Source organism: Esox lucius, chromosome 3 (genome assembly GCF_011004845.1).
Source record: "Esox lucius isolate fEsoLuc1 chromosome 3, fEsoLuc1.pri, whole genome shotgun sequence".
NCBI lineage: Eukaryota > Metazoa > Chordata > Actinopteri > Esociformes > Esocidae > Esox > Esox lucius.
The window spans coordinates 21,591,681-21,605,209 of NC_047571.1; the positions used below are offsets into that span (position 1 = coordinate 21,591,681).

The 13,529-nt window shown below is 42.6% G+C and overlaps 1 protein-coding gene across 4 annotated transcripts in view; it reads right to left on the minus strand.

Moving 5' to 3' along the window:
• Nucleotides 1–5,431: 5,431 nt before the first annotated feature.
• Nucleotides 5,432–13,529, minus strand: part of LOC105021107 (potassium/sodium hyperpolarization-activated cyclic nucleotide-gated channel 2) — a 39,053-nt gene continuing 30,955 nt past the window's right edge. For all 4 annotated transcript variants that reach the window (XM_010888585.3, XM_020041089.2, XM_020041084.2 and 1 more), the window contains 4 exons: nt 10,749–10,895; nt 10,424–10,664; nt 9,504–9,668; nt 5,432–7,724 (listed from right to left, as the gene is read on the minus strand). In XM_010888585.3, the coding sequence (XP_010886887.2) occupies nt 6,670–7,724; nt 9,504–9,668; nt 10,424–10,664; nt 10,749–10,895 (1,608 nt within the window). In that variant the 3' untranslated portion in view covers nt 5,432–6,669. The remainder of the gene's footprint in view (nt 7,725–9,503; nt 9,669–10,423; nt 10,665–10,748; nt 10,896–13,529) is intronic.

A 13,529-nucleotide genomic window follows, 5' to 3' on the forward strand; every position in this document is an offset into this window, starting at 1 on the left:
GGGAAAACCTGCAAAATTGGCAGTGTATCAAATACTTGTTCTCCCCACTGTATATAAAATGAGGAAATTAATTTTCCTGGGAAAATGTTGACCAACGTAGCAACAATAACCATGGGGTCACAGTTAGTTCCAAAATAAGCATAGAATGGAAAAGGTTACTGTAAGGTGGCTCACAATACAAGGAGACTAGAAGGAGATGGATGGGGATAGTTGGTGACTAAATAAGCAAATTCTTCTCTGGAGGGAAACAGCCAGGGGGTGTGAAGTGAGAATGCTGATATGATGAATGGAAGTAGGCCATAAGGACAACTAGAGACGCTGTAGAGGACTATCATCAGAGAGGAGAGGAGAAAGAAGGGGACACAGTCATATCAAGGTAAAGCTATACATTATGTCTTTAAACAAATGCACTGATGAGCAATGATACTCCAACAGTACTGTACTGCAACTGTTCTTTATAATTCAGTTTTCCAGTGTCTCTCTCACTGCTCTTCCCTGGATCACTGCATTATGGGTATTCCGATGATGGGATGGTTCTGCAAGGGATGGAAAGAGAGCAACAATACCAAGGGGGAGAGCTAGGGGTTAAAAGGAACAGAGGAAGATGATGGAGAAAAACAGGGTGAGGAGGAGAGGGAGAAGATACAGCGATTTAGAGAGACAGACAGGTAGAGAGAGAGTGGGTGGAAGAGGTAGGGAGACAAAGAGGTAGGGAGACAGACAGGTAGAGAGACAGACAGGTAGAGAGACAGACAGGTAGGGAGGGGGTGGGTGGAAGCTGTGCTGTAGCTGCTCCCGGTCCGCAGCAGAGGAGTTTGTCCTTGGGCTGCCCTCGTCTCTGACGCACACACGCTGGTTCATTCACTGACATACACACACACACAGGCACACATGAGCACATAGCTCTTCATCACACACACACACACAGCAGTGATAGGAGGCTCCCAGACTCAGACAGCTCATCAGGGATGCAGCAGAGCTCCTGTCTGCAGAGAGAGAGAAAAAGAGAGAGAGGAAGGAGAGAAAGAGAGATAGATCATGTATCCGGAGGAGAGGAAGGGAGACGGCTCCCCTGTGTGATTAACTGGCCTTGTGCCTGTTTTGTAACAACAAATCAAAGGTCCATACATCTGTTCTTCTGAACAATCTGCCCACGTTCTGTGTTTGTACTGTAGCTGATATCTACATAGTATTTTTCACAGCACTGGTTTGAACACCAAAACCAACAGTATGTGCCCGTGTTCGTGTAGTTTTCCGCATATGGCGATGAATGCAACTGGACCGTCAGCCCTCTTCCTACACGTGTAACAGCAGCGTTCCTCGTTTAGTTAGCTGCGTGCAGTGCCACTGTCGAACGGAATCTTCTTGTGTATACCATGCATACAAACACAGGAATGAAGGGAGGACACGACTCGTGATTATGCCAATGCGCTCATCTTTTTATTGCACAATTAATCGTTTTGTTAGGAACGCTTTAACAACATTGCCACCCACTGACACAGACCAGCTTATTGAGGGACCAGAACATGGCTCTGTGTCCTGGACCAGCTGAGAGAGTGGAGGGGCAGCTGTACAACCTGACCCGACACCACCACCACCATGTCCTACTCCTATGCGCTTATGTTTATCTGAAAGGACTGGATAGGTGAAAGTATTGTGGTGGAAGTTCCATCAAGCCGATCAAAGGCCAAACGGGACCTAGTACCACATAGAGCCCACTTATCTGTTCCTTGTAGATCTACAGCGTATTATTTAAATCGGAGTAGGGGGTTAAGGGTCAGTTTGAGATCGGACAGTTAGATATCAGCTCAGACAGAGAGTAACAGTGTGGAGTTTGGTGAAGTGTTTAGATGCTTCAACCCTTTTTTTACCCAAAATGCAAGCTGAACTTGAGAGGCTCAAAGACAACATCAATATAGGCAACAAAACCTGAGGGACAACGTTCTAAGGACAAAAAATAAATTTTCAGTGCCAGAATATGAGGCACTCACAGTGGCTGGAATATAGAATGCTACTTAAGTTCTGTGAACCTTTGTACTTAAGCCACTGTTAGAAGCCCTAGCTACTAAGCACTAGAATCTCTTTTTGTCAAAAAGTGCCCAAATAAACTGCTTTTCCCAATGGCAGCTCTCAAATTGCTACAGTGCTTGTGAATGTTTCTGCTTGAGTCTGCTTGCAAGCCCAGCTTGGTGCTCTCAAGTGGGACCAACAGTGTAGAAGGAAAGGCACAGGTACACTAACACACTAAAGCAATGAATCCTAAAGCAGAGAAGACTTGGATAAACAGGCTACAGGAGCTACAGCACTAATGTTTAACCAGTAACAGACTAGCAGATGTTTTAAATCATTGTATTTTGCACACAGCACTGTCTAGATTTGAAGGTCCCACAAGGAATCATCAACCAAACATCTCTAGGACAGAAGCAAACGCATTGGCTTATCAAACAGAAATACATAGACACAAGGAATTAAGCTTTTTACTGCTACGGCTCACTTGGTCTTCAGATTAACACTGTTGGTGGTTTATTTTGTATTACAAACTGGGTGATTTGAGCCCTGAATGCTGATTGGCTAAAAGCTGTGGAATATCAGACCGTATACCACAGGTGTGACAAAATATAACATTTTACTGTTCTAATTACATTAATAACCAGTGTATAACGGCACTAAGTTTGTGGTCCATTGCCAATATACCAAAACAAAGGACTATGTCCAGGCACTATATGTTGTGTCGTGCATAAAAACAGCCCTTAGCCGTGGTGAATCGGTGGAAGACCGCACCCCCTAGTGCCTTATTGAATTTAGCTGTCCACACTGCTGGTTGTTGGAGGTGATATCTAGACTGAGGAAATTTCACACAAAGCCTGTTTTGAGTTCACCCTGTCATTGTAGAAAATGCTTGGGTGACACCGGATTGTGGTAGAAATGCAACAATGTGCCCCACAACTGTGCAAACCACATGTACAGTAGATGAGTACAGCGCGTGTGGTGTTCGAAGGCTCAAAATAACAAAAATGTGCAACTTTGTGTTTCCCAAATCAGGGAAAATGATATATACTGACATTGTCATCTTAATTCAGCAGTTCTAGTCTTTAGCTAACATTTGTACATATATTGCAAGTTGAAAATAAAAACACATATTTGCATTTTTACAGGCACGTACATACCACAAAAATAGACTATGTGGAAACTAGATATACTAGGCACAAGGTATATACAGTCCATGTGCATTGGGGCAAATTGTAAAAAACTAAACAAAAAAGACACTTCTCAAAACAAACAACAAAGAATACCCTGATTTGCTAAGACATCAATACCAAGGCATTCGGTATCCTTAATATCTGCTACGGCAAATATGAGAGATTTTAAACCGAGATAATCCTCTCAATAATTGTCAGTTGTTTTCCATGCATGTGTGGGGAATTTCATTTCCATTCCATTCCAAGTCTTTTTTTAATTGGCAAACAAAGTAACAGTAAACTAACAGGAACACTTGAATACTCCATCTCAAAACCTGCCTAACGCTATCTTTATGCATAATATAACAGATGCAAAGAATTTCTAAAGTAAGTTCACCAAAATCAATGAGGTCAAATTCATTGATTAAGATTCATACCGGATGCAACCCGTCGCAATGAAAAAGAGAGGAGATTGCCGGTACATATGCTTCTTCTCTCTCTGTCCCTCTCTCCCACTGACTGTGACCACATTCAAAATATAGCTCATTCAATTATAGCAGCTTAATAGGGCAAACTCTGGTATTAGCACACACAAGGAATAGGTAAGAGGACCAATTGATTGCTCTGAAACAGCATTGAAGCACACAACAGATATTCACTCATCTGGACTTAACTCATTCATAATTGTACTGGTATGCTGGAATGCACCTTTTCCACGGCCGAAAAACCATTAAACATTACAGTCAAATGTTTGGGACCATGATCTCACTTAAAATATGTGATATGTGACGGTCAGAATTATATTCTCAAAGCACTTTTTATGTGTCGTTTAGAATATGCTCAGAATATGCTTAATACAACTTTGTAAATAAAAACTACTGTTATCAAATAATCCAGAACTGATTCAAATACCAAGTCTGTACATTAATTAGTGAAGCCCTTGGAAATTCACATTCACTATTACTTTCAGGGCATTAAATGGCCTACCAGGTTAGGAGATCAAACCAAAAGCTTGAGTGGGGCTTTTCTAAGCTCTTCTGTTTTCTATTAAAATCTATATCTTGTGAATCATACTATATTCTGTGTTTATTGTTAAATTAATCTTAATTCAAAAGACGGCTTCATGCCAAGTTGAAACAACAAGAACATAAACAACCTGTACCTACAACAAACCAATTGTAAAACCAAACATGAATCATTTAAACAACAGATCTTTCTGGAAAGGTAGCAAACCTGAGTCAAACGTCTATTATCATGAATTGACAACTTTGCTCAACATTACAGAAGTACAAAGCTTCAAAAGTCAGAAACTAAACATTTTTTACACAACAAGGAAGCTGCCAATTTTTCCCAGAAATCTCTACAAACAATATTAGCAAGGTTAACCAGATGTGATCAATCTAAAAGACTGAGGCAAAGATTTGTCGTTTTCTATTTGCTTAAAGTTTGTAATGTGACCCAATGTGCTCAATGTTGAGCTCAACATCGCTTCCTGTTTTGAACCAAAGAGTTTGTTCTTATTGACAACCTGGGAATGTTTTAAACTTTCTATGTATCCCAAAATTAATAAAACCAATTTTTCTCATTACAGAACAGGGTAACATACAGTTTACATACAGAACACACCCAAACCAGAGAAGCATCAAACCTAAGAAACATTAAAAACACTCAGCGACACATACAGCAAAATCTGCCTTCACATCGTCACCCATAATAATCTCAGTCCTTGTATTTACATGGCAGTTTATTTCTGATTAGCTGTCTTCCCCCTTATATGGCATACATTCAGCAAGAGAAGGCTTTGAAGTACACCAGGATTAGAATCATTTAAATATTCATAATCAAAGTCACAACCCGACACAACCATGAATTGAAGAATTATTGAGAGATTCATTATTATAGTACAGACATTCGTAGAGTTCCGGATTTTCAGAAGAGCTGCACCTCAATATGCATAAAACACCAAACTCACAAAGGTGAAGATTTGCTTCCTTCTCTACTCTGCCCAATTCCCTCTGGTGTGCATTGTGTCAATTAGATAGACTTTACATTGTATGATGGACAGTTTAAAGTGACAGTTTGGGGGCTAGATCTCTTCAAAACGTCATTCAGGAATCCTCAGGTGACCCTGAACCGGTTTGAAACCGGTTTGCCTCATTTGATCCACAAAATGGTGACATTCTCACTTCCTCCCAACATTTTTGGTTAAGGTATCAATATGGTCGCTTGATTACAATAACACAACAATTGAAGCCACGGCAGCTGCTGGATTCTTTAAGGTTTCACAGTAAAAATAAAGACATTAGTTACCTGTACAGCATATGTATATTCATATATATAGGCGGGGTAAGAGTATTGCAGAAGTATATTGCATGTATTATTTGATACAACCTGGACGAAAACAAGCAAGTTTACAGTATGGATTGTTTGCAATGGTTGTTTTTGATAAAGCTCAGACAATTTACTATCATTTTCACCTTCAGGGTCACAACGAGTATATTTCTGCAAATGAGACAAGTAGATATCTTCCCAGACACATTGAGTTGGACAGAAAAGCTGGGATATATGCTATTGTCAACAAATCAAACCAACCAGGCCTGACAAAGCAGTGTAAAGATATGATTACACCCTCTTGGAGAAACAGAATGGAACCAAAAACATGCATACCACCTCACACGCACACCGAAACACGCACATTGTATACACACACCCGAATTGTATACACCCACACCCACACAAACCAAATATATGGCTTCTAAACTTGGAATCAAGGCAGTTAAATAAATGGCATTTTCTTCTATGAATTTTTTTGTTGTTGATACAGACACAACCAAACTTTGTGTTCAAGCTCAACTTTGGTTTGAAGTAGATACAATGAAGATATTATCTTTCAGTCATTTTTTTTTGTACTATTTCAACTATTTACATATCAATGTATGATGGACCTGTGGTCTGAAACACTATTTTCACTACTATTTTAAACAATATGGAGAGCAATGTTTCATATACAGAAAAAAGGACACCCAAAAACACGTTCTGAAAGCATGAAATGTCATCATTGTCATTTGATTCAAGTCCCTGATTTTTCGTTTTTAAGTCCAGCTCCAGCTAGATTGCATTGTATGGATTCTACACAGTATGCATCTGTAACATTAAGTTATTTTTTTCTCAATATCTGTACAGTAAAGACAGCAGTATAGAAGTTTGGAAGCAGAGGGTAAGAGGTGATACTAAGACTAAAGGTACTGGCACAGCAGACTAGTGCAGTCCCACCTTTGTTAAACTAGTGTAACTGTCCTAACAGAGTGCCATTTTCCTCTTTGTTGACTCTGACCGGCAACACAGGATGTTCTGTATAAATGACCGTGGATGTGGCCTGAATTCAGCCGGGCACGTCCATAAGGAAGCAACTACATCAGGTCATCCAGACATCCATAAACAGATGTTAAGATTCCCCCCCTGCAAGGCCTCTCCCACACCTCTCACAGGGTCACAAGTTGGAAGACAGCCGGTTCCGGACAGAGTCCAACTCCGGTAAGCTAACGATCGAATCCTTCTTAGGAGCTCCAGAGTCCGGGACCCCCGACCCAGCAGCCGCCGCAGCTGCCCCCATTCCAGGTGCTCCTCCGGAAGGAGGTGTAGAGGCAAAGGCCACCCGCTGTGTAGCTCCCGCTGGTCTCCCCCCAACCTGGACCCCCACCCCGGACGGCCCCGGTGTGGGCTGAGGGGGGCCGATGGAGGTGGACGATGCATGGGTGGAGGGCTGTGTTGACTGGGGTGGGCTGGGGGCAGCAGCCGGAGAGCCGTCCTGAGGGAGGGAGAGCTGGGAAGCAGAGAGGGCACGGGCGTCCTGGCTCAGGGTGCCTGAGTGAAGGGAGTGTGTGCTCTTATGCGAGGAGGGCCTCTGGATGGTGTGCGTGGGGCTGGGAATGTGGTGCTGCACCAGTGACAGCTGAGACCCAGACGGCCCCACTCCCCCCATGTACTGGAAGGTCCGTCCTGGGTGTGCTAGAGGGCTCTGGACCGGTGGGCTGGAGACTGCCGACCCAAACGCCCCTGCAGCCTGAGCCGTCATGGGTGGCTGGGACTGGAGAGGGGATGCGGAGACCGGGCTCTGGGATAGGCTGTGGACCACCTGGAACCGACGCAACATGCGGGGGGACTGCAGCGTCCCCGACCCTGAGCCGGACGCAGACCCCAGCCCCATCGGACCCATCGGGCCTGCCCCCATCCCCATTCCCATCGGCCCCATGCCCGGCATCCCCAGTCCCCCCATCGGCCCCATCCCCTGGGGGCAGAAGCTCATGGCGACAGCCTGCTGGAGGCTGGCAAGAGCCCCAGCCCCAGATGGGCCTGCGGGGGAGAACATGCTCCCGGGGACGGAGGACGTCATGGACATGGTGCGCGGCCTCTGAAGGTCCACCAGTTTCACCATCTCACGGTCGTACTTGACGATCTCCTGAATCATCTCATTCTCGCGGTTGTTGAAGACACCAGAGTTGAGGTCATGCTGCACTTTGTGCATCAGGATGGAGTTCTTCTTGCCTTGGTGGGAGAGGGGGAAGAGAGTAGGACATGAGGAGGTTGAGGAAAGGGAAGAACAAAGGAGGAGGAATACTGACAGTCTGTTCCGGTACATTTCTTTAAACACGGCCCTCTAGAGAAAGGGGATCCAAACCTTGCTTCGTCAGGGCTCTCCTTTTCACATTTGGAAAATGTCATACCCCAAGTTGACACCTCAACGTGAGAAGGTCGTGCATGGCTCGTTCAGATTATTTGTCGTTAAAGTTGGGTACAAATTTTTTTGTTTCAAATAGTAATTGTTTTACCTCGTACAGGAACGATTTGGCACCAAATATGCAGTAGGTTTGGAACCCCTATTACAACCCTGTTTCCCAGAAAGTTGGGACGTTGTGTAAAACATGCAATGATGTGCAAATCATTTAAACCCTATATGCAATAGAAAATAGTACAAAGACAACCTATCGAATGTTGAAACTGAGAAATGTTATTGTTTCTTGGAAAATTCATGCTCACTTTGAATTTGATGCCAGCAACATGTTTCAAAAAAGCTGGGACAGAGGCACCAAAAGACTAGAAACATTATTTAATGCTAAAAAACCAAACTTGGTGGAATATCACATAACTAATTAGATCAATTGACAACAGGTCAGTAACATAATTGGGTATTAATAGATCACCCCAGAGAGGATGGGCCTGTCAGAAGTGAGGATGGGGAGGGGTTCACCACACTGTGAAACACTGTGAAATACGTTATTCTTGAATAGTGCCACAATTCAAGAATAACGTAAGATTACAAAGAGTTTGGGGATCTCATCATCTACGGTCCACAATACCATTGAAAGATTCAGAGAATCTGGTGTAATCTCTGTACGCAAGGGACAAGGCCGAAAACCAATATTGGATGGCTGTGATCTATGGGCCCTCAGGCGGCACAGCATTAAAAGCAGACACGATTCTGCAGTGAAAATCACTGCATGGGCTCAGGAACAGCATGGCTCCAGATGCTAAACTGGCCTGCCTGCAGTCCAGACCTGTCCCCCATTGAAAACATTTTGCGCATTATGAAATGACAAATACAGCAAAGGAGACCCCGAACTGTTGAGCTGCTGCAATCCTATATCAAGAAAGAATGGGACAACATTCCACTTTCAAAACTACACCAGTTGGTCTTCTCAGAACCCAAACACAGAGTGCTGTTAACGGAGGAGGTGATGCAACACAGTGGTAAACATGCCCCTGTCCCAACTTAATTTAAATGTGTTGCTGGCATCAAATTCAAAATGGGCATGTATTTTTCCAAAAAACAATAACATTTCTCAGTGTCAAAACTTGATATGTTGTATTTGTACTATTTTCAATTAAATACACGGATGAATGATTTGCACATCATTGCATTCTGTCCTAACTGTTTTGGAAACAGGGTTGTATATATCATGCTGAGGAAACAGCATTACCTGACGTGCATTAGTATACAACAATAAAACCATGGACGTCAATACATACTATTAAATAATTATACTTTGATAAAATATCAATAACAGGGTGACTTTTCAAGACACCATTTGGGTGCAATCACATAATAAATCTGTCCTGAATTGGTTTTAACACTACAGTTTATGGCTAACATTGGGGATTGCAGTGTCCGTGGAAGCACTTGGATAGCACTAGCATGGAAAACTACTGTCGCACCGGGGGTTCATTTCTTTCTAACACCTGGATTGGTGAAAGCAAGGATTCAAATGCCCAGTGACATCAGATCAGTGAGTCTTTTGAGGTTCTTGTGCGTGTGCTCTTCAGTACCTATTCGGTCCAGTCGATCGATGGCCACAGTCTCGAAGGCCCGTCTCATCATTGGGTACTCCTCCAGAACCTCATTGAAGTTGTCCACGGACAGGGAGTACAGCCGGCAGTAGGTCTCTGCTCTGACACTGGCAGTACGGCGTCCCCGCGTCAGCAAACAGATCTCTGGGAAATAAAATACAGGTTCAGGAAACAAATAAATAGAGCAGACTGGAGCCAACTGTTTCAGAGATACTATTTAATGACGTTATATTTCATTATGTTTCAAATACACTGTAAAAACCCCCATGAGTCTGTTCAGCGACCAGTCCATTGGGATTGAAATACACTTAAAATACAACTGTAGGAGTCATAGTCCTGAGAGTCAAGGGACATAGGAATACCTAAACGAACAAAGCACCACATCAGTGAGAACAGTTAGATAGACTACGAAGACGTGAAACAAACAGTAGGAAGTAGTCCCTTTTTATGTCATTATGCCTAAAAATGAACTGTTTGTTGAATTGGTATCAAAAATACCAATTGCAGAACAACTACGGTCAAATGTCTGGACATTTTCTTGGCTTTTTCACCTACACTGCACATTTAACAGTGTTTACAGTTCCTAAGCCCATCAAACAAAAATAACGTATGTTAATTAAAGCAGAGAGCATCAACACATTGTTTTCATCAAATAAGACTGTAAATGTTTACACTGTTCCATCAATCAGAAAATACTGTACACAATTATAAATGGCTTTATAGTGGTCAGTCAGAAACAATATCTGGAAAGATCTGGAATAATGCCGAATATGTACACATGCTTGCCATCTTTACATACATTAAATATATTAAAATCTATTTACAAATGCATTAAAAAATGTTTGGCTATTGAGAGAAACCAGATGCACGTCAGTATGTGTTCCAGACCTGGCCCATACCTCCAAAGTAGGAGCCATCAGAGAGCTTCATCCCCAGGGTTCCCTTGGTGATGACGTTACAGACTCCGTGCTGGATAAAATACATCTTCTTGCCAATGGTGCCCTCCCGGATGATGTAATCACGGGGCTGGAAGACTTCGAAGCGGAGCATGATCAACATGGCCGTCACAAAGTTGGGCTCAGCGTTGGCAAACAGTGGCATGGATGCCACCAGCTTACGACAGTTGAAATTGACAATTTCCTGGTAATTGGATAGACATAGTTTGTTTTTATAGTGTGTGTGTGTGTGTGTGTTAATGGTGTGTGTGTCTTGACATGATCTTACCTCTCTGAGTGGCTCATTAAGCTCTTCCAGGATGCTCTCTTCATCAAACATCTTACCCTGGTATCGGTGCTCGTAATAGTCATGGATTTTCTGTCGGAAGTCAGCCGGCAACTTATGGAATGACATGTATTGCTCCACTTGTTTGTACTGTAGAGACAAAGAGGAGGATAATGGGAGATAGGGAATGAAAGTTGCATTTCAAAGTACTTAGCTCTTAAACTGATGGTATTGACTGTTTTTCAACCAGGCAACCTCAAAATGACTATTTTCTGGAAAGGTAATAAGAAGAGAGTGAACAGACATTAACCTATTGTGGTCTTTGCTCACAAAATGTGGTTCACTTTAGCAATGCAGCCAGTGCCCCATTCAAGACAAAGTGACACTCATGATAACATGATATTTGAAACCCAATAAAAGTGGACAAAAACCATGAAAACAAGCGCATTCGTTCAGCTAATCAATACCAGGCAATCAGGCATTTTTATTGGGTTGCTCCTTCAGCATCTCCTTCAGAGCTGACCAACTCTAAGTGGGTTGTATAAGGTGCTATGACTGGCATGGTGTTTGATCCCAACACTTATCAGGATGCCAGGCTGGAAGAAGAAACAGATGGGATCATAAAGCTGTAGCGGTGGGTTCACCCAACACACAGAAAGCCTTCCCAAACATAAAACAGGCCTTAACAGGCAATGACACACACACACACACACTCACGCACACACATGTTTACTTAGCTCTTTAAATGAGAACAAAAAAGTTGTCTGTCCTTGAACATCCTTTTACAAATCCTAACCCTAGACTTTACCATAAGCCAAACCTAACCCTTATGCCTGAATCTAATCCTAAACCTAACCAGCATTGCCTCACCCTATTTCAAACCCTATCCCCAATTGTATCTTTTGCCTTAAACTTATTACTTATGGCAAATAAAAAAGAAATGTCAAAATGGTCCCAATTAGTGAATTTCTTCTGAATTAAACACATTTTGGGGTAATTTTTGTAACTCATAATATAAGTCAGAAATACACACACAGTCCCTGTAAGGACCGTTTTACCCTCCCTTCTGTCCCAGACCATTAAACATTTTCAAAAACAGAAACATTCATCGTTTACTGAAAATGAATACTACTCATCCTAACAACCAATAACACAGTCAACATTTAGACAAATGATGCCGCCCCAGTCAACACATCAGTTAACAAGGCCACTAGACAGCATACAATGCTAAAATGACACGGGTGCGTTTTAAACTAGACTATAAAATTGTACAGAGCTACTTATGAGAATCAGAAATGTGAAACCTTCCGAACACCTTATGTCAAACTTCAGTAATAGAACAGCCTTATTCAGTCTTATTCAATTTCAGGTCTTATTGTCTTATTCATTATCTATAAGCAATTTATTACCAGACGGTATTACCACAAACTGAATCACCACACCCCGTCTGACCCTGCACTTGTTTCTATATCACCAAAAAACAGAGAAGTGAAATTACTCTAACCAGCTCCATGGAATAATTAAAGGGGTAAAATAATAAGCAGTGAAGCTCTACTGGTGCTGAATGATGTGACATACATTTGTGTGAGAGCTTCTGCTCTCTGACAGGCAGATGAGGTGCTGAAGTGAAAGCCTGGTGGCATAGGTGTTGCTAAGGTGGAATGAGCACGCAGAAGCGGCCCACAGCCTTACTCATAACTACTGATCTTTATGAGGATGCTGACTGGTTGTTCATCACAAACACTCGTCTTGGTGAGGATGCTGATAGGCTGATCAACCTTCCAGGCCTGCGCTTGTAACTAGGCCAACAAGAGTGTGAGCCAACAATGTTTAGATGTTTGATTGTATTGACTAGGCATGGTGTTGTGTACATGCCCATTTTGTCCATTATATTATGCCAATTATATATGTGGTGTTCTGTACATGCACATTATGTTATACAGTGGGGAGAACAAGTATTTGATACACTGCCAATTTTGCAGGTTTTCCTACTTACAAAGCATGTAGAGGTCTGTAATTTTTATCACAGGTACACTTCAACTGTGAGAGACGGAATCCAATTTAACAGAAATCCTGAAAATCACATTGTATGGTTTTTAAATAATTAATTGGCATTTTATTGCATGACATAAGTATTTGATCACCTACCAAACAGTAAGAATTCCGGCTCTCACAGACCTGTTAGTTTTTCTTTAAGAAGCCCTCCTGTTCTCCACTCATTACCTTTATTAACTGCACCTGTTTGAACTCGTTACCTGTATAAAAGACACCTGTCCACGCACTCAATCAAACAGACTCCAACCTCTCCACAATGGCCAAGACCAGAGAGCTGTGTAAGGACATCAGGGATAAAATTGTAGACCTGCACAAGGCTGGGATAGCAAGCAGCTTGAGGCAAGCAGCTTGGTGAGAAGGCAACAACTGTTGGCGCAATTATTAGAAAATGGAAGAAGTTCAAGATGACGGTCAAACTCCCTCGGTCTGGGGCTCCATGCAAGACCTCACCTTGTGGGGCATCAGTGTTCACGAGGAAGGTGAGGGATCAGCCCAGAACTACATGGCAGGACCTGGTCAATGACCTGAAGAGAGCTGGGACCACAGACTCAAAGAAAACCATTAGTAACACACTATGCCGTCATGGATTAAAATCCTGCAGCGCACGCAAGGTCCCCCTGCTCAAGCCACCACATGTCCAGGCCCGTCTAAAGTTTGCCAATGACCATCTGGATGATCCAGAGGAGGAATTGGAGAAGGTCATGTGGTCTGATGAGACAAAAATAGAGC